The sequence below is a fragment of the Phacochoerus africanus genome, chromosome X, assembly GCF_016906955.1.
Source record: "Phacochoerus africanus isolate WHEZ1 chromosome X, ROS_Pafr_v1, whole genome shotgun sequence".
Lineage (NCBI taxonomy): Eukaryota > Metazoa > Chordata > Mammalia > Artiodactyla > Suidae > Phacochoerus > Phacochoerus africanus.
This window is the reverse complement of record NC_062560.1, coordinates 102,417,453-102,442,464: the sequence shown is the minus strand read 5'-3', so window position 1 is coordinate 102,442,464 and position 25,012 is coordinate 102,417,453. Positions and strand designations below refer to the sequence as shown.

General features: G+C 41.3%; 1 protein-coding gene across 1 annotated transcript; it reads left to right on the top strand.

Moving 5' to 3' along the window:
• The first annotated feature begins 408 nt into the window (after positions 1-408).
• On the top strand, positions 409-21,700 carry NKAP (NFKB activating protein). The gene is made up of 9 exons (XM_047765333.1): positions 409-960; positions 4,814-4,894; positions 9,259-9,329; positions 9,520-9,660; positions 12,047-12,110; positions 14,415-14,524; positions 14,622-14,697; positions 15,678-15,827; positions 21,364-21,700. The coding sequence occupies exons 1-9, from the start codon at positions 575-577 to the stop codon at positions 21,536-21,538; spliced, it is 1,254 nt and encodes a 417-aa protein (XP_047621289.1). The 5' UTR covers positions 409-574; the 3' UTR covers positions 21,539-21,700.
• Positions 21,701-25,012: the final 3,312 nt, after the last annotated feature.

The window sequence follows — 25,012 nt, the reverse complement described above, 5'->3', positions numbered from 1 at the left end:
AATCATTAATACATATTTTGTCCCCTCTAAGCTAACTAGGTAATACGGGGCTTAGGCATTATACTCTCCACCAGTTTAGATGAATTCTATTTTGCTTGGGATTAGAAAGAAAAAGTGTGTGTGTGTGCGCGCGCACGCACACACACACATACACACATTCCACATATACATATTTATTTATTTACACCGGATTTACTGTTCATACGGCCGCTCAGTGACATGTGTCCTTCGACCTTTCGTCCGTCCCTTCAGGTATTTCAACTGGAGGCTGAACTTAGTACCAAGTCTCCAGTAGAGCTTAGATTCAAGCAGCCCCACTAGGAACCAGAAGGATGAACCTATAGAGTTGCTCCACCGGCTTCTTTATATAGATACACACATCGCCGTCCCATCGGTAGCAGGCCTGCCTCGGTCCGGGGACGGAATTTGCCGACGTACCCGGAACTGTTTCCAAGGTTTCCTCAGGTTCGGGTGGTGGCGCGGTCGCTGGTCCTGGGAGCCAAGGCAACCAAGATCTTCCCCGGCTCGCGAGAGCGCCCCCTTCTCCCACGGCTTCGGGGAACCAGTGGCAGCGATGGCTCCGGTGTCTGGCTCCCGCAGCCCAGAGTGGGAGGCCTCAGGTTCCGGGGGGAAGCGTCGCAGTTCGTCGAAGAGCCCTAAGCCTTGCAGCAAATCCTCTCGCTCCCCGCGGGGCCGCCGCTCTCGCTCGCACTCTTGCTCTCGGTCCGGGGACCGGAATGGCCTTAGCCATCAGTCGAGTGGCCCCAGCCAAGGCTCCAGAAACCAGTCCTACAGATCCCGTTCTCGGTCACGCTCTCGAGAGCGGCCCTCGGCTCCGCGGGGCGCCCCTTTCGCTTCTGCCTCGTCCGCCTATTATGGCGGCTACTCACGCCCCTACGGCAGTGACAAGCCATGGCCTAGCCTCCTGGACAAGGAGAGGGAGGAGAGCCTGCGGCAGAAGTGAGTGAAACGAACGCACCTTTTCTTTCCCGAGCCCACCAGCCTTCAGAGTCGGATTTATCGTTCATTCCGCTCCCGACTATTCCCATCTTGCTCGCTCTCCCTGGCTTGCGCCCATTTTCATCTCTTCCTTCAGTCGACCCACGATAACGCCTAATCCCCCCTTTTCTGCCCTTAGGTTTTCACTTATCCTCAGACCCCTTCACTTAGTGCCCTGGTCTCCTGCTACCCTCTTTTTGCCTCCTGGCTTGTAGCGCATATAGCCAAGAGCTTCAGACCTACCGGAATTGTAGCATTTTCTTGGTGGTATTGTTATCGTTCTTGAGCATGTTTTCATTCCCCACTAGACTGAAAGGAGGAGCACGGTTTTATTGATCACAAAATTCACAGTGCCTAGCACTTTATAGGCGCGCAACCATCGCTTGTTGAATGGTCAGACAGGTTTGAGATGATAACAGGATTAGTGAGTGGAATTGTTTTCTAGCGATTTGGGAAGGGTTGAGATTAAAGGTTTAAATTGGACGGGAGGAAAATCTCCGAAACAAGATGATTGAATAAATGTAGGAAAAGTGATATGCTAAATTGTACATTGGGCTACATTGAGAAAGGTCTTGTTAAGTGGTCTCAATCTTGACCATGAAAAATGAGGTCAGGGTGAGATCAGATCTCCTCTAATGAGAGTGAGTACTGGAGTGGACAAATGAATAGTTTAAGAAGGAGAAATGAAAAGATTTATAATTATTACTTTGTAATTTAAAAAAAAATTTTTACTTTTTAAAATTTGAAGTATAGTCGATATGCAGTGTTATATGTTACACGTGTACGGTATAGTAATTCACAATTTTAATTTGTTATTTTTTTTTTTGTCTTTTTTTTGTGTCTTTTCTAGGGCCGCTCCCGCGGCATATGGAGGTTCCCAGGCTAGGGGTCTAATCAGAGCTGTAGCCACCAGCCTACGCCAGAGCCACAGCAACGCAGGATCCGAGCCGCGTCTGCAACCTACACCACAGCTCACGGCAACGCCGGATCGTTAACCCACTGAGCAGGCGCAGGGACCGAACCCGCAACCTCATGGTTCCTAGTCGGGTTCGTTAACCACTGCGCCACGACGGGAACTCCCTAATTTGTTAATTTTTTAAATTTACTTCATTTATAGTTATTATATGCTTTGTAAGTTTGTTTTTTGTTTTTTGTTTCCTTTTTAGGGCCGCATCTGTGGCATAAGGAAGTTCCCAGGTTAGGGGTAGAATCAGAGCTATAGCTGCTGACCTATGTCACAGCAACACAGGATCTGAGCCGTGTCTGTGACCTACACCATAGCTCATGGCAATGCCAGATCCTGAACCCACTAAGCAAGGCCAGGGATAGAACCCACATCCTCATAGATACAGTCCGATTCATTTCCACTGTGCCACGATGGGAACTCCCTGTAAGTCTTAATATCTAATGCTTATTGAGTGTTAAATTGTGTGTCAGGCACTGTGCTGAGAACTTTACCATGCTATATGTGTTAAATTTTTTTTTTTTAGGTATAACAGGCATTGAGGAGCAGGTTAAGGTTCTAACAGGTGGGAGGTGTCATCATGAATCTTTTTCTTCCAGGAGTGGGAGGTAGTAAAGCATAGTGATGAAGAGGACAGGCTCCAGAATCAGACTGCTTGAGTTTGAAGCTGTCCTTTGCTACTTAATAGTTGTGTAACCTTGGGCAAGTTACTTAACCTCACCGAGTTTCATATCTTCACCATTTTTTTTTTCATCTTTTGTCTTTTTTTTTAGGGCCGCAGCTGCATCATATGGAGGTTCCCAGGCTAGGGATCTAATTGGAGCTGTTGCTGCTGGCCTATGCCAGAGCCGAAACAACGCCATATCTGAGCTGTGTTTTCAACCTTCACCATAGCTCACAGCAACGCCAGATCCTTAACCCACTGAGCAATGCTAGGGATCGAACCCGCAACCTCATGATCCCTAGTCAGATTCGTTTCCACTGCACCAGGATGGGAACTCCTATCTTCACCATTTAAAAGGGAATAAAATTAGCACAAAAGCTTTTGGAGTTATGATAATTTAGTGCCTGGAACATAATAAATAGTCCTTAAGTGTTAGCTATTAGGGTTTTGTGCATGGGAACAAAAACAGTAAAAACAGTCCTGAGCTATGTTGGAGACCAACCTCCACAAATTAAAATTTTTAGAAAGTTTGCATTGATCAGAAAGTGTACAGCTTCCTTATTAGATATTACTCATCAACAGATGTCAGAATTTCTTGGATGAAATTTGCATCTGTACATTTAGAAGATAAATAGTTACAGAGTACAGGTGAAGTCTGGTGGCAGCAGGGAAACGAACTTGACTGCTTGCTCTTTACAACCAGTCCAGGATTGTTCCTCCTGTATGTATATATATGAAGTTTGGCTGTAAGTATATCTCCTTTTAGATTTTCTATTACTTCAAATGGGATCAAACCTGAGTCACAGCAGTGACAACACTGACTCCTGGGCCACCAGGAAACTGCAGGTTTTTTTGTTTTTTATTTTTTAATTTTTTAAAATTTTATTTTTGTTACTATTTTTTTGCTTTTTAGGGCTATACCTGCGGCATATGGAGGTTCCCAGGTGAGGGGTTGAATAGGAGTTGTAGCTGCCGGCCTACACCACAGCCACAGCAACACAGGATCCGAGTCATGTCTGCATCCTACACCACAGCTCATAGCAACACCAGATCCTTAACCCATTAAGCAGGGCCAGGGATCAAACCCGAGTCCTCATGGATACTAGGCGGATTTGTTAACTGCTGAGCCACAACGGGAACTCCTGTTTTTAATTTTTTTAATTTTTGTTTATTTATTTAGTTTTTCTTTTTAAGGCCGCACCTGCAGCATATGGAAGTTCCCAGGCTAGGGGTCTAATCGGAGCTTTAGCCACCGGCCTATGCCAGAGCCACAGCAACACCAGATCCGAGCTGTGTCAGCGACCTACACCACAGCTCACGGCAACGCCGGATCCTTAACCCACCGAGCGAGGCCAGGGATCGAACCCACAACCTCATTGTTCCTAGTCGAATTCATTTCCTCTGCGCCACAACAGTAACTCCTAATGCTTCATTTTTTATTTTCTTCATTGATTGCTGAGTTTCTGAAAGCAGGTTTGACCATATCAAAGTAGAGACTTCTCTTTACTTTCATTAATATGCATAAACCAAGGAAATGATTTCCAAATGTGAGACTGTTTCTGGGATATACTGCAGAAGATGAAATGAGCAGTTAGGGGCTATGTCATGTGAGCAGTGAAAGGGTTGCACTTGACAGCTTCCCAGGCTGCATTTGTGGCCCAGCCTGTCTGGCCGTCTGTAGTCTGTACCATTTGATGGTTCTATTAGAACATCAGATCCTAAGTGTTGAGTATACCAAATTTTTATTAAAGTTTATTTTATTTTTTATTTTTTTAAGAAGGTCTGTGTGTGTGTATGCATAGCTAGACCTGTCTTTTTTTTTTTTTTGGTCCTTCTAGGGCCGCTCCTGTGGCATATGGAGGTTCCCAGGCTAGGGGTTGAATCAGAGCTGTAGCTGCCGGCCTACGCCAGAGCCACAGCAACGCGGGATCCGAGCCGCGTCTGCAACCTACACCACAGCTCACGGCAACACCAGATCCTTAACCCACTGAGCAAGGGCAGGGACCGAACCCGCAACCTCATGGTTCCTAGTCGGATTCGTTAACCACTGAGCCACGACGGGAACTCCTATTAAAGTTTAAAGTGTAAAGAGAAAATAGGTTTTAACTGGACTCCTTTGAATTTTATTATGTATTTAGGAAACAGTTTAGCCATGGAGTTATAATTTACTTGCCTGTCTGTTCTAGGAGATTAAGTGAGAGAGAGAGGATTGGAGAACTGGGAGCTCCTGAAGTATGGGGACTTTCTCCAAAGAATCCAGAGCCAGAGTAAGTGATTTTAAAATATATTTTTAAAATGTAATATTTGTTTAAATCTAGAATATACTGTCAAAATTTTTAAGTGCAGAACTTTTAAGTACAGCTCACTTTTCCCCCTCTTTCTTGTGATTTATGCTATTCTACGTCCTAAGTTTTATTTTATTTATTTATTTATTTATTTTGCCTCTTCTAGGGCCGCTCCCTCGGCATATGGAGGTTACCAGGCTAGGGGTCTAATCAGAGCTGTAGCCTCCAGCCTATGCCAGAGCCACAGCATGGTTCCTAGTCGTTTCTGCTGCGCCATGACGGGAACTCCCTCTACTTCTTAAATTTTAAAACCATTGAATATACCTAAGGAATAAAACATACACCTAGTGGATTTTAGCATTTTTAATTGTTCTCTTTAAATTGTTATTCATGGGGTGCTAATTTCCTATTTATAGAAGGGTTTAATGTTGAAACAAGTATGTGTGTGTATTTTTTTTTTTTCCTTTTTGGCCGTGCCCTTGGCATGGGGAAGTTCTCAGGCCAGGAATCAGACCCTTGCCACAGCAATGACGATGCCAGACCCTTAACCCACAGGGCCACCGTTTGTATTATTTTGAATTTTTTTTCTCAATCCCATAACTGATTACCTGTTAGACATTAGCATTACAAAGGGTTGTGGGCTTTTTTGGTTTTTGTTTTTGTCTTTTTAGGGCCACACCTGCAGCATATAGCGGTTCCCAGGCTAAGGGTCCAATCAGAATTGAAGTCGCTGGCCTACACCACAGCCACAGCAACGCCAGATCCGAGCCATGTCTGCGACCTACACCACAGCTCTCATGGCAACGCTGGATCCTTAACCCACTGAGCAAGGCCAGGGATCAAACCCACAACCTCATGGTTCCTAGTCAGATTCGTTTCTGCTGTGCCACATCAGGAACTCCACAAAGGGTTTTTTTAAATGACTATGCTGATATGGGTTTGTTTAGTTTCCTGTATCCAATATTGAAGGCTTTATGCTTTTTCTTTTTCCTTATTTTTTTTTCCTCTTTGGTGCTATTCATAAGCTCCTTCTTCCCTCTCCTCTATCTCTGTGTTTTCTTTAGGTTGAGTTCATACAATGTGCTTGACAGGTAAACCTGAATTTTATGACAGGATGTTAAAGTGTTATTAGCTGAAAGTTCCTTTTTTTTTTTTTTTTTCTCTTTTGGCTGCACCCCTGGCATGCAGAAGTCCCAGGATCAGGTATCAAACCCATGCCACAGCAGTGACCCCAGCTGCTGAAGTGACAATGCCAAATCCTTAACCTGCTAAGCCACAAGAGAACTATCTGATTTTAATTAAAATTTTTTTTATTGAGGTGTAATTGACATACAACATTATATTAGTTTCAGGCATATGACATACTGATTCAATATCTATATATATTGCAAAATAATCACAATAAATCTAGTTAACATCTGTTACCATACATAGTTACATTTTTTTTTTGTCTTTTTGCCATTTCTAGGGCCGCTTCTCACGACATATGGAGTTTCCCAGGCTAGGGGTCTAATCGGAGCTGTAGCCGCTGCCGGCCTACACCACAGCCACAGCCACGCGGGATCTGAGCCACGTCTGCGACCTACACCACAGCTCACGGCAACGCCGGATCGTTAACCCACTGAGCAAGGCCAGAGACCAAACCCTCAACCTCGTGGTTCCTAGTTGGATTCATTAATCACTGTGCCATGACGGGAACTCCAAAAATTTTTTTTCTTATGATGAGAATTTCAGACTACTCTCTTAGCAACTTTCAGATATTGAATACAGTATTATTAATTTTGTTAGATTTTTGTTTTTTTATCATACAATTTACAATTTGACTTATAATGTTCTGTCAATTTCTGCTGTATAGCAAAGTGACCCAGTCATACATACATATATATACACATATATATTCTTTTTCTCATATTATTCTCCATCATCTATCATCACAAGTGCAATACAGTATTATTATTATTATTATTTGTCTTTTGTCTTTTTAGGGCCGCACCCATGGCATATGAAGGTTCCCAGGCTAGGGGTCTAATCAGAGCTATTGCCGCCAGCCTACGCCAGAGCCACAGCAACGCCAGATCCGAGCCGCATCTGCGAACTACACCACAGCTCATGGCAACGCTGGATCCTTAACCCACTGAGCGAGGCCAGGGATCAAATCGAACCCGCAACCTCATGGTTCCTAATCGGATTCGTTTCTGCTACGCCACAATAGGAACTCTGCAATACAGTGTTATTAACTACAGTCTCCATGCTGTACATTATGTCCCCATGACTTATTTATTTTATAGCTGGAAGCTTGTACTTTTTGACACTGTTCACCTTCACCACCCCCACCCCCTGCCCTCTGGCAACTATCAGTCTATTCTCTGTATATGACATTGGTAGTTTTCTTTTTTTTTTTTTAGTTTTCACATATAAGTGAGATCATATGGTATTTGTCTTTCTCTGTGTGACTTATTTCATTTAGCAGATGCCCTCACAGTCTATCCATGTTGTTGAAAATGACAGGATTCATTCTTTTTTAAGGATGGATAATCTGTGGTATGTGTGTGTGAGTGTGCACAGGTGTGTGTGTTTCTCACAGTTTCTTTATCTGTTCATCTCTTGGTAGATATTTGGTCATTTCTCTGTCTTAGCTATTGTGAATAGTGCTGTAATGAACATTGGAGTGCAGATAGCTCTTCAAAATACTAATTTCATTTCCTTCAGGTATAGACCCAGAAGTAAGATTGTGGATCGTGTGGTTGTTCTTTTTTTTTTTTTTTTTTTCTTTTTCTTTTTTGACCACACTCTTAGCATATGGAAATTCCCGGGCCAGGGATTGAATCTGAGCCTCAGCTGCAGCCTATGCCATAGCTTTGGCAATACTGGATCCTTAACCTACTGCAAAACTGCAGGAACTCCCAATTTTTATTTCTTGAAGAATTTCCATACTGGATTTATAATGGCTATACTAATTTATATTCCCACCAGTAATTTACAGTGTTCCCTTTCCTCCACATCCTCACCAACACTTTTTATCTCTTGTCTTTTTTCTTTTATTTATTTATTTTTCAAAAGCCACACCTATGGCATATGGAAGTTCTCAGGCTAGGGACTGAATCTGAGCTGCAACTTTGACTACACTGCAGCCATGGCAACAGTGCTGAGCCAGGGATCAGTTTGGCTGGGATCGAACCCACACCTCACAGTGACCTAAGCCGCTGCAGTTGGATTCTTAGCCCACTATGCCACAGTATGAACTCCTTGTTTTTTTTTAATAATAGTCATCCTAAGAGGTATGAAGTGCTGTCTCATTGTGGTTTTGATAGGCATTTCCCTGATTAGTGATATTGAGCATCTTTTCATGAACGTGTTGTCCATCTGTGTGTCTTCTTTGGAAAAATGTCTATTCAGATCTTCTGCTTTTTTTTTTTTTTGGTGCTTTTTAGGGCTGCACACACAGCATATGGAAGTTCCCAGGCTAGGAGGCAAATCGAAGCTGCAGTAGCTGGCCTACATAATGCAGGATCCAAGCCACCTCTACGACATACATCACAGCTCACAGCAACACCAGATCCTTAACCCACTGAGCGAGGCCAGGGGTCAAGTCCGCATCCTCATGGATACTAGTCAGATTTGTTTCCACTCAGCCACAGCAGAACTCCCATCCTCTGTCTATTTTTTAGTAAGATTGTTTTTTTGCTGTTGAGTTGTCTGTGATCTTTATGTATTTTGGATATGATTTGCAAATATTTTCTCCTATTCAATAGGTTGCTTTTTCACTCTGTTGATGGTTTTCTTTGCTGTGCAGCCTTTTAGTTTGATATAGCCCCACTTACTGATTTTTGCTTTTGATACCTTTGCTTTTGGTGTTGAATCCAAAAAAAATCATCACCAAGACTGAGGTCAAGGAGCTTACTGCCTATGTATTCTTCTGGGGTTTTATGATTTCAGGTCTTACATTCAAGTCTTTAATCCATTTTGAGTTAATTTTTGTGTAAGGTGTAGGATGGTGGTATGTTTCATTATTTTGCATTTAGCTTGTCCAGTTTTCCTAGCATGTAGCTTGGCACAGTTTTCCCATGAAGAGACTGTCGTGCTAGCTTTTAATGGTTCTTGGACAATCGATTGGTTACTGAAAAATTTTAAGTCTAGGAAGTTTGCATGTGGCACAGCGGGTTAAGGATCTGGTGTTACAGCAGCTGTGGCATAGGTTGCAACTGTGGTGCGGGTTTGATCCCTTACCTAGGAACTTCTGCATGCCATGGATGTGGCCAAAAATAAAATTAGGTTTGTATTTTTATACTCTGTAGTCCATATTTTATCACTTTTCTGACTCTTACTACCATTTTCTTTAAATTCAGCTCTGATGAACATACACCAGTAGAGGATGAAGAGCCAAAGAAAAGCACCACTTCAGCTTCTACTTCAGAAGGTATTTTTTAAATATAGAACTTTTTTATTGAGATGTTTAAAAAATAAGTTTATAAATAGTTGAACATTAAGCTTTATTTTTCCTCAGTTGCCTATCATCAATTCTTTTTCAGTATTTCAATTACAATAAAATAAGTGTTCAGAAATACTTCTTTAGAAGTTAAGTTTTTTTTAATCTGTATTTTATGCAGAAGAGAAGAAGAGGAAGAAGAAGTCTGGTCATTCAAAAGAAAGATCCAAGAAAAGGAGAAAGAAAAAATCATCTAAAAGAAAACACAAAAAGTATTCTGACGATAGTGACAGTGACTCTGATTCTGATACAGACTCCAGTGGTAAGAAAGCCAACACCGTTTCTGTGAGCCTTGTTCAAAACAAGTCTTACTTCTTCAAAGCTTATTTTATTTTATTTATTTATTTATCTTTTTGTCTTTTATGGCTGTACCTGCAGCATATGGAGGTTTCCAGGCTAGGGGTCGAATTGGAACTACAGCTGCTGGCCTTCACCACAGCCACAGCAACACCGGATCTGAACTGCGTCTGCACCTACACCACAGCTCATGGGAACGTTGGATCCTTAACCCACTGAGCAAGGCCAGGGATCAAACCTGTGCCCTCATGGATACTAGTCAGATTTGTTTCCACTGAGCCACTATGAGAACTCCTTCAAAGCTTATTTTAGAAGAAGGTTCTTAAAAACAGTAATAGCCTAGAGTTTTGAAGACTCACTGACTTTGTGTCAGGCACCCTGTTGAGTGCTTGTTGTGCATTATTGCTAGTTAGTTCACAAGTCCCAGTAGGACACCTCTTGGAGATGAGGAAGTGGAGGCCCGGGGCAGGTTATAAGTACCACAACCAGGATCACACAGCTGGGACTCAGACCTGAGTAGCGTGATGCCAGGTTGGATGTGTGTATCTGTATAAGGCGAATGGCACCCAGCCAAGTTGGGGTTAGTCTGCCAGACGTGTGGTCCCAAACCAGGCCATAGGGGCTGTGCCAGCTCAGCAGAGCGGCTCTTCTGTGTGATTCTCACACTCGGTGAGCACCTTTGTGTGAACTTCTAAAAGGCACACTGGGAGTTCCCACTGTGGCACAATAGGATTGGTGGTGTCTCTGCAGCACCAGGACACAGGTTCGATCCTCAGCCCAGTACAGTGGGTTCAAAGGATCCAGCATTGCCCAGCTGTGGTATAGGTGGAAACTGTGGCTCAGATCTGATCCCTGGCCCAGAAACTCCACCTGCTGCCGGGCAGCCAAAAAAGAAAAACAAAACTAAGGCCCACGGCCCCCTTGGAGCTGGTGGCTGATTTATGGGAGACACCTCCTGGGGGCAGTGCATCACAAAAAGCAACCTTTTTGTGCCCTCTCCTAGCTGATGGTTGGCACCCGTGCCTCCTCTGGGGACAGATTACACTTAGGCGCACCTTCCTCTGATGTCACCAGTTTCCTGGCCCTCACTGTCACTTTTCTTCATCACTGCTGCAGACTGAGCTTTCTGGAAGCACAAATCTGAGCATATCAGTCCCGACTTAAAATACCCATAGCTGTCCATGGCCTGCAAGGGAAAGTTCAGACCCCGATGTGCTCTCATCACACGTTCCCTGTCACCTTCCTGTACCCTCATCTGTGGCCTGAGAGTGACTTTCCATCTCCTCGAGATTGCACACCCTTTCTCTTGACTTTGTTACTTGGTACAGAGTTGTCTGCTTACAGTGCTGGTCTCTCCTGGCACGGGGCTTGGCTCACTCATTTCAGCAACGGGCATGCGTTGTTTTTGTAATAAAACTGATTTTAAAAAGAACTAGCTTAAGAGTCACCTATTCCTGGTCAACCACCCTCCCCAAAGCAGCTTGATTTTGAGACTCCTTGTCCGCCCAAAGGAACGCACACTTCCGTCTCACTTGGATTCTCCTTACGTCCTTCCCTCTGCCTCCTTCATTAGACTGAGCTCCTGAAAAGCATCCCCCAAATACATACCTCGTGAAAATACTCAAACATTCAGAAAAGTAAAGGGAATAGTATAATTAATGCCATATACTTGTCACTCAGTTTTAACATTTAGTCGCATTTTGACATATTTGCTTCGGATATGGATTTTTGTTGTTGAGATATTCAAAGTAAATTATAAGTATCATACCGCCACTCTAAATTTTTCTGTATACATCTCTAAAAAATAAGGATGGAGTTCCCATTGTGGCTTAGTACCCATTGTGTGCTTCAAGAAAGTTCAGGTTAGGGACCCGGGCATGGTCTCCATGAGGATGCAGGTTCCATCCTTGGACTTGTTCACTGGGTTAAGAATCTGGTGTTGCCACAAGCTGTGGTGTAGGTTGCAGACGCAGCTTGGATCCAGTGTTGCCATGGCTGTGGCTAAGGCCTCAACTGCAGCCCCAATTTGATGCCTAGCCCATGAACTTCCATGTTCCACACTTGTGGCCATAAAAAGAAAAAAAATAAGGACATTTTCCTATCTAATCACAATACTATAATCTCATGCAATAGAATTAATAATAATATCCGGTGTAACCAAATGCTTAGTACAACTTTAATTTCTATGACACCCGTGCCTAGCACATTTCCCTGATAAGTAGCAATAAATGTTTGAATGAATTAATTTTTCTGTAACAACAAATGGAAGAATAATAAGATATTTATTTACTTAAAAATATTAGGATTTTAGAGTTAAAATTTTTTTAATTATAATGTGCTTTAATTTGCAGATGAAGATACAAAAAGGAGAGCAAAGAAATCCAAGAAAAAAGAAAAGAAGAAGAAACGCAGATCGTCAGTTTTTTTAGTTTTTATTATGGAAAAATTCAAATATATAAAATTACATAAAATAGTATAATGGATCTCCATGTAACCATCACCCAGTTTGAACAATTTTCAACTCATTAGCCATCTCTGCTGCCCTCCCCATTATTTTGTTTTTCCCCCATTATTTTGAAATCAACTCCAGATACCATTTCATCCATAAAGCAGTGAGTTTCTTTAAAAGATAGGCATTCTTTATAAAAACAAAACAAAACCATAATACTATTATCACACCTAAAATATTTAACAATATTTCCTCAGTTCTCAGCAGTTTTTGGTATATTTTATTCAAATTAGGAATAAACTGTGATTGGTTGATATGTCTCTTACATCTCTTTAAATAGTTAGGTTCCACTTCCCTTTTTGTTCCTGCATTTTATTTGCTGCAAATCATTTGTCCTGGCAAATTTCCTAGAGTTGGATTTTGCTCGTTATATTCTTATGGTGTCTTTTTAACATGTTTTCTGTCCCTTGTATTCCCTGTAGATTGATAGTTAGATCCAGACCCTTGATAAGGTTCAGATTTGAGTTTTTGGCAGGAATACTTCATAGGTGGTGCTCTATACTTCCATTAGAAGGCAGATAATGTCTGGTTGTCCCTTTTTGTCATATCAACAGGCATCAGTAGTCATTACCTAGGTCCCTTATTTCACTGGGGATTGCAAAATGGTGATAGTCTAATTCTGGCTTTCTTCATTTATTAGGTAGAATAATTCTATATGAGAAACTTACTCTCATTAACTATTTGGTTACTCTGAAGTATAGTTGGTATAGGAAGAGCAGAATAATTGCTTACTTTTTTTGTTTTATGAGTTTTCAAAATAATGAGTTGGGGGAGTTTCCTCATGGCTCAGAGGGTTAAGGATCTGGCATTGTCCCTGCAGCTGCTTGGGTTGCTGCTGTGGTGTGGGTTCAATCCCTGGCCCAGAAATTTCTGCATGCCATGTGTGTGACAAAAAAAAAAAAATGAGTTGGATTTTTTTTGTGTGTGTCTCTTTAGGGCCACACCCATGGCATATGGAGGTTCTCAGGCTAGGGGTCCAATCAGAGCTGTAGCTGCCAGTCTACGCCACAGCCACAGCAACATGCGATCCGAGCTATGTCTGTGACCTCTGCCACAGCTCATGGCAATGCTAGCTCCTTAACCCACTGAGCAAGGCCTCATGGATGCTAGTCAAATTCTTTTCTGCTGAGCCACGATGGGAACTCCCTGGATTTTTTTAGTATCATTATGAACCCAAGGATTCAAACATATTTGATAGATTTTAATCCATTACACTGATAATTGTTGATGTTCAAATTGGTAAGAGCTGTTTTTTAAATTTATTTATTTCTGTTATCTTTCTGAAACATGAGAACTGTATTTTATTTTTCCCTTTAGGGATCTTTTTTTTATAGTGAAACATGATTTGGTTAAATAAGTTAGATTTTTTTTTTTCAGAGTTCAAGGTTTTATTTTAAAACAATAGTAAACAATTTCATTGATTTTTTTTTTGTCTTTTTGCCATTTCTTGGGCCGCTCCTGCGGCATATGGAGGTTCCCAGGCTAGGGGTCGAATCGGAGCTGTAGCCACCGGCCTATGCCAGAGCCACAGCAACACGGGATCCGAGCCGCGTCTGCAACCTACACCACAGCTCACGGCAATGCCGGATCGTTAACCCACTGAGCAAGGGCAGGGATCGAACCCGCAACCTCATGGTTCCTAGTCGGATTCGTTAACCACTGCGCCACGACGGGAACTCCTCATTGATTTTTCTTAAGTCAAACCATCTCACACATGGCTTGTCTCAGCCAAAAAGTAAAAAACAAAAATAAGGAAAGGAAAGGAAAATGTGGGGACTGACCAACCTTCCCCAGAAGTATTATTTATTTTTTATTTATTTGGCTTTTTAGGGCCACACTCATTGCATATGGAGGTTCCCAGGCTGGGGGGTCTAATCGGAGCTGTTGCTACCGGCCTACGCCAGAGCCACAGCAACACCAGATCCGAGCCATGTCGACGACCTACACCACAGCTCATGGCAACGCTGGATCGTTAACCCACTGAGTGAGGCCAGGGATCGAACCCGCAACCTCATGGTTCCTAGTCGGATTCATTTCCGCTGCGCCATGATAGGAACTCCAAGTTAGATTTTTAAATTGAAATTCTTCTCTAACAAGTTTAAATAAGCTGAGCATCCAAATCATTTTAGTTTTTCATTGTCTTGGGAAAATAAGATGCCCTTTAGAATGGAAATATTAAATCAATTTGTATCAAATTATAATCATTACAGGAAGAAATATAAGAAAAAGAAGTCTAAGAAGAGCAGAAAAGATTCCAGCGATTCAAGTTCTAAAGAGTCCCAGGAAGAGTTGCTGGAGAATCCCTGGAAGGATCGATCAAGTAGGTTCTTCTTATAGATTTTGACACAGAACAGATAAAACATTAAATTAACTGATTATTCAAAATGTGAATATGTTTCTGAACATCTTTTGTACAGAGCCTGAAGAACCCTCTGATTTGATTGGCCCAGAGGCTCCCAAAACACTTGCCTCTCAAGATGATAAACCTTTGAAGTAAGTAAGAGTGTATTTATAATCTCTAAAGTATCTTCCCAAAAGTATGGCCCTAACTTACCTTTCCAAGCTTGTCTCCCTCTACTCCCTTATTTAAACCCCAGGTTGCAACTGAGCTGAACTGAAACTTCCCTGTATTCACTGTGCACTTTGCCACACAGTGCCTCATTCACCTCATTTCTTCCCCCAACGTGCCTTCCCTTCTTTTCCCAGCCCTGGTTTCTTCACTACCCTCAATTTCTTCCTGTTAAAATCCTTAAAATTCTTCAAAGCCCTTTTCAAAAGGAGGGAACATGTTGTGCTGATTCCCAGTACCTTTCTGCCACAGGTAGGTGTGATTCCTTCCTCTTTTTAACCCTTTAGTCCTCACAGCATTTTCTTTCTTTTGTGTAATATATTGTGTATTCTACATTGTATTGGTGTTATATCCTTATTGATATGTAAATTACAAAAGAACAGAGATTATTTTTATATTACAGCCTTTGGGTTTAATAGATATTCAAGAAGCATTCAATGAATTGAATGAAGGGATGGTATTTTTTAAGGTCCCCTTGAATGAAAGTTACTAGATAACTGTTACTGTATAGCATTATTGTTGGTTATCAGTCTAAGAAATATGTTAATTTGAGATATATTATTTCTTTACTTTTTTTTAAGGGAAAAAGGGACAAGGAATTCACTCAAGGCAAAAGCAATACAGGCAATACCTGTAGGGAGAATTGATTCATAATTGTCAACCATGAATATATATGTTCACTAACATCAGTTCTTTTATTCTTCCAAAGTATTCCTGCATTTCTGGGCTAGTAACAAAGGTCACAGTGCAGCATTCCCTAATTAAAGTAATTTACATTTGGCTTTCCAGCATGCTAGCCAGCAGCTGTTGTTCTACTGTTTTCTGAAAGAAAGCTTTTTTGTGCTCTTTTTAGATGGTGAGCTTTTTGTAATGAACCTTTTCTGAATTCTGTATTACTTTGTAGCTATGGCCATGCTCTATTACCTGGTGAAGGTGCAGCTATGGCTGAATATGTAAAAGCTGGAAAACGTATCCCACGAAGAGGTGAAATTGGCCTGACAAGTGAAGAAATTGCATCATTTGAATGCTCGGGTTACGTAATGAGTGGTAGCAGGTATGTGCTTGGCATTGAGGTCAGTTTCCAGGATTATATCTTTTCCTTTGTCACTACCAAAAATATATTTTGGTGATAGATTTTCATTAAGTGACCATTCCTAATGAAGAGTAGAGTATAAATATTAGTTTAATATTTGAGAGTTCCTGTTGTGGCTCAGTGGGATACAAACCTAACTAGTTGCCGTGAGGATAAGGGTTCTATCCCTGGCCTCCCTCAGTGGGTTAAGTATCTGGCGTTGCTGTGAGCTGTGATGAAGTTCGCAGATGTGACTTGGATCCTGAGTTGCTGTGGTGTAGGCTGGCAGCTGCAGCTCCGATTCAACCCATAGCCTGGGAACTTCCATATGCTGCAGGTACGGCCCTAAAAAGCCAAAAAAAATTTAATTTTATTGGTATAAATGTGGTTGTCTAAAATTCCAGGTGAGTATGCAGCTCAGTGTATCTCTAGCTTTAAAGAATCGGTTTTTCCAATGTCCTTTTCTAGTTCATTTTTTTTCTGTTTTTTTTTGTCATTTATTCATATATATTTTTTTTCTACTGTACAGCATGGTGACCCAGTTACACATACATGTATACATTCTATTTTCTCACATTGTCATGCTCCATCATAAGTGACTAGACAGAGTTCCCAGTGCTACACAGCAAGATCCCATTGCTAATCCATCCCGAAGTCTACATTTTGATACAGATAGCCTATCCTCTGGAGGATATACTTAAATTCAGTTACTTATCACTGCTCCATGACGAATGTGGCATTCTGGTAGTTAGGAAAATATTTTCATAAGACAGTATTTCCTGTTTTCTGAGTTTGCCTCTAGTTCTCTGTGGAGTCAGAGAAGGTGGCCTCTAGTTCTCTGGACTCTGAGAATGAAGAGCAGAAAAGAATTCTGACAGAGATCAGGTTTAGCCTGAAGAAAGGAATGTAAAATTGTGAAGAGAAGGCCAAGTACCAAGAAGAACAAGGAGAGTGAACTAATACGGTATCAATACCAAGATCAAACTGAATTTTGGATTTTTTTTTAAAACTTCATAAGTAATGGGTAAGCATTTTTTAAATGAACATGGAGGCAAATATTTGCAGAACCCTTGAGGCACCTCCAGAATCTTGGGATTCTGGGGACTGAATTTTTTTTTGTCTTTTGTCTTTTTTTTTTTTTTTTTTTTAGGGCCACACCTGTGGTATATGGAGGTTCCCAGGCTAGGGGGCAAATCGGAGCTGTAGCTGCCGGCCTACGCCAGAGCCACAGCAGTGCCAGATCCAAGCCGCGTCTGTGACCTACACCACAGCTCACGGCAACGCTGGATCCTTAACCCACTGAGTGAGGCCAGGGATCGAACCCGCAACCTCATGATTCCTAGTCAGATTTGTTTCTGCTGTGCCACCATGGGAACTCCAGGACTGACATTTGAAAACATATCTAAGGACCAGTAAAACAAGCAAAAAAATTGGAGGCATGAGATTATAAAGGAGGATACAACACTGTCATTTTTTGTGAATGATACGATTTTTCACATAGAACATCCTGAAGAATCTTTAGATGAATTACAGATAATAGGAAGGTTTAACAAATGGTTGTGTAGAAGGTTAATACACAAAAATCAATTGCATTTTTATGTACCAGCAACAAACAACTAGAAAATGTAATTAAATACAAAGAAAATATTTATGATAGTATCAGAGAATATGAAGAACTTAACAATAAATCTTAACAAAAGATGTTCAAAACCTTTACAGGGAAAACTATAAAATGTTATTAAGAGACATTAAAAAAGACTTTAATAAATGGAGAGATACCATGTTTGTGAATAGGAAGGCAATATTGTGAAGTTGTCAGTTCTTCCCAGATCTCTAGATTCAGTGCTCTTCCAATCAAAATCACAACAGAGTTTTTCATGAAACTTAATGAGATGTTTCTAAAATGTATATGGTTAGACTAGAGGGCCAAGAATAGCCATCTTAACTTCTGAAGAAGAGCAGGAAGGTGATTTGCCTTTCCAGACATGACGCCTTTTTATGAAGCTTGCAGCACTTTGGAGTGACAGGGTTGGGGTGGGGAGTTCCCATTGTGGCTCAGTGGTAACCAACCCGACTAGGTAATGAACCCATGAGGATGGTGGTTCGATCCCTATCTTCACTCAGTGCAGTGGGTTAAGGATCTGGCCTTTCTGTGAGCCGTGTTGTACGTTACAGATGTGGCTCGGATCCTGTGTTGCTGTGGCCGTGGTGTAGGCTGGCAGCTGCAGCTCCGATTCGACCCCTAGCCTAAAAACCTCCTTATGCCACAGGTGCAGCCCTAAAAATAAATAAAAATAAAAGAAAGAGTGAGGGAACAAATGAATTATTCAGTGGAGTGAAATACAGAATTCGGGGAGAGTCAGACATGTATGGAACTTATATGAAAGAGCTGGTATGTCAGATAAGTGGGGAAAGAAGGAACTAGGCAGTAAATGGGCAGGAAGAAATTGGTTATCCATATGGAAAAAGATGAAAGTAGAGCCCTGTATCACCATATTTAAAAACCCAGGAGTTCCTGCCATGGCACAGTGGGTTAAGACTGACTGCAGCAGCTCAGGTTGCTGCGGAGGCATAGGTTGGATCCCTGGCTTAGCTTGGTAGGTTTAAGGATCCAGTGTTGCCAAAGCTGTGGCGTAGATCACATCTGTGACTTGGATTCAGTCCCTGACCCAGGAACTTCCATATGCCTCGGGTGCACCCATAAATTTAAAAAATAATAAAATGAAATAAAAATAAAAATCAGTGTAGTTAAATTGAGGACTTATTTTTTTCTTTTTTTGTCTTTTTGCTATTTCTTTGGGCCGCTCCTACGGCATATGGAGGTTCCCAGGCTAGGGGTCAAATTGGAGCCGTAGCCGCCGGCCTAGGCCAGAGCCACAGCAATGCGGGATCCGAGCCGCGTCTGCAACCTACACCACAGCTCACAGCAACGCCGGATCGTTAACCCACTGAGCAAGGGCAGGGACCGAACCCGCAACCTCATGGTTCCTAGTCGGATTCGTTAACCACTGCGCCACAACGGGAACTCCTAGTTTGAGGACTTAAACTTCAAAACAATTTTAACACTTAGTATAAAATATGAACATATATCTATTAGATCTTGGAGTGGGAAAGTATTTTGTAAGGAAGACCCAGAAAATGCATTCACCATAAAATAATATTGATACATTTTCCTGGGCTAAAAGTAAGAACTTTTGGCTCATCAGGGTAAGGCTCTGGCACTGCCACTGCTTTGGCAGGAAAAAAAAAAGGTAAGAATTCTTGTTCATCAATAGACAGCTTAGGATTTCCTGTCGTGGCTCAGTGGAAACAAATCTGACTAGCATCCATGAGGATGCAGGTTCGATCCTGGCCTTGCTTAGTGGGTTAAGGATCTGGTGTTGCCTGAGCTGTGGTGTAGGTTGAAGATGCTACTTGGATCCCACGTTGCTGTGGCTGTGGTGTAGGCCGGTAGCTACAGCTTTGATTCGATCCCTAGCCTGGGAGCCTCCATATGCCATGGGTGCAGCCCTAAAAAGAAAAAAGACAGATTAAAATAAGTAAAAAAGACAAGCTCCAAGCTGGGATAATCTTGTAATACACACAACTGATAAAGAGTTAGTATTGAGATTACTAGAGAAACCTATAGTACCTATAAATAACCCAAAAGAAAAATGGAAAAATGACCCAAACAGGCATTTGTCAGAAGAAAAAATATATGGCCTACCTATACATGTTTATTATCATTGGAAATGGAAATCAAAAACATACAGAGAGAGTTTCTGTCATGGCTCAGCAGAAATGAATCTGACTGGTATCCCTGAGGATGCAGGTTCCATCCTTGGCCTTGCTCAGTGGATTAAAGGATCTGGCATTGCCGTGGCTGTGGTGTAGGCCGCCAGCTGCAGCTCTGATTTGACCCCTGGCCTGGGAACGTCCACATGCCACAGGTGCAGCCCTAAAAAGACAAAAAAACAAAAACAAAAACAAAAAAACCCAAAACATAAATAGGAGTTCCCTGGTGGCACAGTGGGTTAAGGATCCAGTGTTGTCACTGCTGTGACTTGGGTCACTGCTGTGGCACGGGTTCGATCCCTGGCCCAGGGAACTTCCATGTGCCAGGGGTGCAGCCAAAAGCAAAACAAAACAAAAATACAGAAATACCATTTTATACCCATTTGATAGAGGTTCAAAGTTCTAACAATACCAAACATTTGAGAGGATGTGGATCTACAAGATCGCTGAAGTATTGCTAGTGGTGGTGTAAATTGGCACGGCCATTTTGGAAAACAGTCTGACGTTATCTTGGAAAGTTGAGCATTCACATACTTTAGGACCCAGCAACTCCATGCTGCATACCCAGGAGACCCTTTCCCATGTACTAGGAGATGTGTACATTGATGTTTATTACAGCATTGTTCATATAGCACTTTCTTTTCCAGATAAACTACTCTACTCACTGTACTCTGAGCAACCTGGACACATTGTCATCTCCTTGACTTTCTGTCCTGCCACTCCCCCACCTTCACACTAACTCGAAATGATTCTCCCCTCTTCTCCTTACTCGGTTTGCTCAATTTTTCTAGGCGTAGTTCAAGATTCATCTTGAATTGATTGTGTAGGATTGGGTACATATACATAAAAGAGGCAGATTTTCATAAAGTTTTCCTTCTAAATAAGCAGACCCTTTGAAGATGATGCGAAGAGTTTTCTGCTTCCCTCTGCCTTAGCCCCTATACTTTCCTGATTTGGCCCTTGTGCTAAAATACCTTTTTTCTTTCCTTTGAGCTGCTGCTGGATTCTAAGGAAGTTAAATCCACTCACAGAACTCACCCAAAATTCAACTGTAGTTTTAAACTTGGTTCTTTTGGTTGTATGATAAATTAGAACTTTGAAGAAGTTCCACCTGCTCGATGACAGCTTAAATCTTATCTATCCTACTATCAATTCTCCATATCACTTGGGAAGTTTAATAACTTGCCTATTTCTGGTTGCTTTACTGGAAACAGCAGAACTAGACTTCAGCCCTTAGTATTAGAAATTAATAACATTCACTATATCGATAGAAGCTCAGAGATCATTATTTGAATACCAGAAATAAATCAAAGGACATATAAAATGAATGATCTTTTGAAAATCTAACCCATTACACAAACATTTTCTATTTGTTAGCTTTTTGTTTTATTTTATTTTATGCTTTTTAGGGCCATGCCCGCAACATGTGGAAATTCCCAGGCTGGGGTCGAATCCGAGCTGTAGCCACCGGCCTATGCTGTATCCACAGCAATGCCAGATCCGATCCTCGTCTGCGACCTACACCACAGTTCACAGCAACACCGGATCCTTTAACCTACTGAGTAAGGCCAGGAATTGAACCCACATCCTCATGGATCCTAGTCAGGTTCATTACCACTGAGACATGAGGGGAACTCCTTGTTAGCTTTTTAAATAGACCACTCTGCATTAACAAAGGATTAGTGAGGAAGCACTATGAGAATAATTACCGAGAAATTTAAGCCACAAATAAAATTTTCTCCAGGCATCGCCGGATGGAGGCTGTGCGACTGCGAAAAGAGAACCAGATCTATAGTGCTGATGAGAAGAGAGCCCTTGCATCCTTTAACCAAGAAGAGAGACGGAAGAGAGAAAACAAGATTCTGGCCAGTTTTCGAGAGATGGTATACAGAAAAACTAAAGGGAAAGAGGACAAGTAAGGATTTTCTGATTGTTCATCAGACATTTTTAACAACAAAAAAGAAAGTCTGGGTTCCATATGTACACACAAAAAGATTACCATGATCTGAAAAAGCTTTACAGTGCTACTGTGCCTTCTATTTAATTCTTTCAGTCCTTCAATAAAAAGCTGCTTATTGATATATCTTTAGCAAGCTCTTTGGGTTATTTTGGATTGACCATAACAACTTTCTGGTTTAAAAATCCAAATTATGGAGTTCCCTGGTTAAGGATTTGGCATTGTCACTTCTGTGGCTTGGATTCGATCCCAGACCCAGGAAATTTTGCATGCCACAGGCATGGCCAAAAAAAAAAAAAATCCAAATTCTACTGTGAAATTCTCCTGTGTTGGGGGAGGTGGCATTGAGAGAGTGCTGGTGAGATGAGACACTTAACTCTCACACCATAGCTCTGCCTTGTGTTCTACGTTGTGCTGCCCTTAACTCTACTTTGTGCCCTCCCCCACCCAACCCCCACCAGACCTGTGGGAAATGATCATTCCTCTCTGTTGAATGTGTTACAAGTGGACTTGACAGAAATCTACAGGAGGTCACTTTAGTTAACGAAATGAAGGCATGGCTGAAACAAGCAAATCTGGAAATGTAAAGACTGACTTGTATAATACAATATATTATGAGCTCTGAAAATAATGTTACTTTGACTTTCATCCCTACCTCCACCCCCAAACCAATAGACAAACCAAAAAGCAAACTAACCTACAGTCTTGTTGAATTGAAGATGTGAACATTTCTTCTAAAAATTCTTAATGGGTTACTTAAAAATGGTTCTTCCAAGTATAAAATATTGGGAAGTCTACTTTTGTGCCAGTGTAAGTACATTATTTCCATTTGCACTGTGCTTAGATCATTATTTGAGTACTAGAAATGAATGGGAGTCAACTATGGTCAGGAGTTTAATAAGGAAAAATTTGATAATTATTGTTTTAACTTGGATGTTTCATGAGGATGAAGCTAAAATGATATCAGACATTTTTTTTCATCTTTTTAGGGCTGCACCTGCGGCATATGGAGGTTCCCAGGCTAAGGGCCAAATCGGAGCCGTGGCCGCCTACCCCACACTAGGCCACAGCCACAGCAACGCCAAATCCTTACTCCACTGAGCGAGGCCGGGGATCAAATCTTCATCCTTGTGGATACTAGTCAGGTTCATTTCCACCAAGCCACGATGGGAACTCCAATATTAAACATTTTTTACATCTGTCCTTTATGTAATAGGCAGATTTCATGTTAAATATTGTTAAACTTTTCAGTTTATTTTTTACATCTGTCATTCAGTTTAATCTTTAACTTCATATAGAACCCCCTCTCTTTATCACTTTTTAAATTAAGTTTTAAGTTTGGGAGAAATGGAAAATCTGGGACTACAAAATCATGATCCTTTTCCTTCCCTCCTTTTGTCAAGTTTAGTTGTTAGGACACACGAGTGAAGTGGGAGGGACAGTAGGAGTTTTTACTATTTTTGTTAAGGTTGTTTTGAGCTGCATTATTAGGTGTCTGGGATAAATTTAAATTATCTGAGTGATGGGGAATCTCTGACTTCACTGTTATAAAATGCCCTCTCTCCTTATAATAGTTTAAAATGGTTTTTTTTTTTAAGTTTTAAAATAAGGCAGTCATATTTCAAAGAAGAGATCAAAATTTTTATTTAATATATGTTTTAGGATTTTTTTTTTTTTTTTTTTGCTTTTTAGGGCCACACCCACGGCATATGGAAGTTCCCAGGCTAGGGGTCAAATCAGAGCTACAGCTGCTGGCCTGCGCCACAGCCACAACAGTGCAGGATCCGAGCCGCATCTGCAACCTACCCCACAGCTCATGGCAATGCTGGATCCTTAACCCACTGAGTGAGGCAGGGGATCAAACCCACATCCTCATGGATCCTAGTCGGGTTCGTTGACTGCTGAGCCACAAAGGGAACTCCCAGGAAAATGTATATTTTTAACTCACAATTAATGAACTAAACAGCCAGTTGGCATGTAACATTTATAACCCCTGAATTTGAAGTGATTTTGATTTATCATCATTGCTGCCTAGCCTAATAAATCTATTATTTCCAAAAATTAAAAGGAAACTAGGTCCCAAGTTTGTGAGTCATAATCCATCTATATCCCTGTATAATAAAACCTAAACTTATATTCCCCATTTAAAAATGTTGTTCTTGGAATTCCCTGGAGGCTCAGTGGGTTAAAGATCTGGCATTGTCACTGCTGTAGCTCTGGTTACTGCTGTGATGCGGGTTCCACCCCAGACCCAAGAACTTTTGCATGCTGTGGGTACAGCCAAAAAATTTTTAAAAATAACGAGTAAAAATTTTGTTCTCTAAGAATATTATTTTTGTTTGTTTGTTTCTGGTTCCTGGAGACTGAATGGTTTTGTTCTCTGATTTTCATTCAGTTAGCAAGGTAGTTTAAATGCAACAATTTTGTGATCTATGAATATTGTGGATTTTCATTGGATTCTCCTGTCTCCTGAACAGAGTAGATATCTACTCAACAAATGCTTGTTGAATAAATGAAAGAACATATATTAATTTATGTCAGAACTTTACTAAATCTCTCATCAAGGTTTGTTCAGGAAAGATCTGTGAAAGAATAGCTTCAGTATCATATCCTTTGAGAAAGAAAGAAGGTGGAAGAATATAAGGGCTAAAAATATTTTATTTTCAGCCTATTACAGTTACTGCTTCAAACTTTGTTTTAGTCTCCTTAGCTGTAAGTCAAATGGCAGGGCTATTGAAATATAGTATTGAAATATACTTTTTGTTCTCCGAGGAGACTTACCTAGTTTCCCACCTCCTCACCTGTTGCTCTGATACGATTTTCCCTCCTTTTTAATTTATTGCAAAAATGTAACAGTTAAAAGAAGAAAACTGACTCACAGTCTTACTCCATCAATCACCTTTAAAATTCTTTGATCCCTTCCAGTGCTTGCCTACATAAGTTCATCATTGACATACCTGTAAGTAATCACTCATAATGCAATTTTGTCTTTGGTGTTTTAAAATTTTGCAGCCAGACAAGATAGCTTCATAGGGATAGTAGGAGTAGGAACAAGTGATGATCTGGTGTGAGGATGGGAGGAAGACAAGAAATAATAAGGGTAGCAATTGAACCTTCCCTATGTCATTGCACCCGGTCCTCAAGCCACCCTGCTGCCCTCACAGTTGTGATGCTGTGTTGTGATAGGCAGCATACCCAGTGTTAGAGTTTCAGAATCTATTATTTAACAGTGAGGCTTAACTTGCAGTTAAAAAAAAAAAAGAGGTGGAGGGGAATCTCTAAGTAGGGAAACCCTTCAGACTGGTTATATTATGAGCTGGAGAACTGTTGCCATTTTTCTCTTCTCTAGTTGTACCCATGAAAGAGGTGTGTCCAGGCTGGAGACTTAGGCTCAAATGGGGGAACAAGCAGCCAAGGACCAATCTCAGTTTAGTGT

Excerpts from the sequence above, each read along its gene's own strand:
- NKAP (XM_047765333.1), top strand. The coding sequence starts at position 575 with ATGGCTCCGGTGTCTGGCTCCCGCAGCCCAGAGTGGGAGGCCTCAGGT. Across the intron at positions 9,661-12,046 it reads TTCTGATACAGACTCCAGTG|ATGAAGATACAAAAAGGAGA; the intron begins GTAAGAAAGCCA and ends TTTAATTTGCAG. Across the intron at positions 15,828-21,363 it reads TACGTAATGAGTGGTAGCAG|GCATCGCCGGATGGAGGCTG; the intron begins GTATGTGCTTGG and ends AATTTTCTCCAG.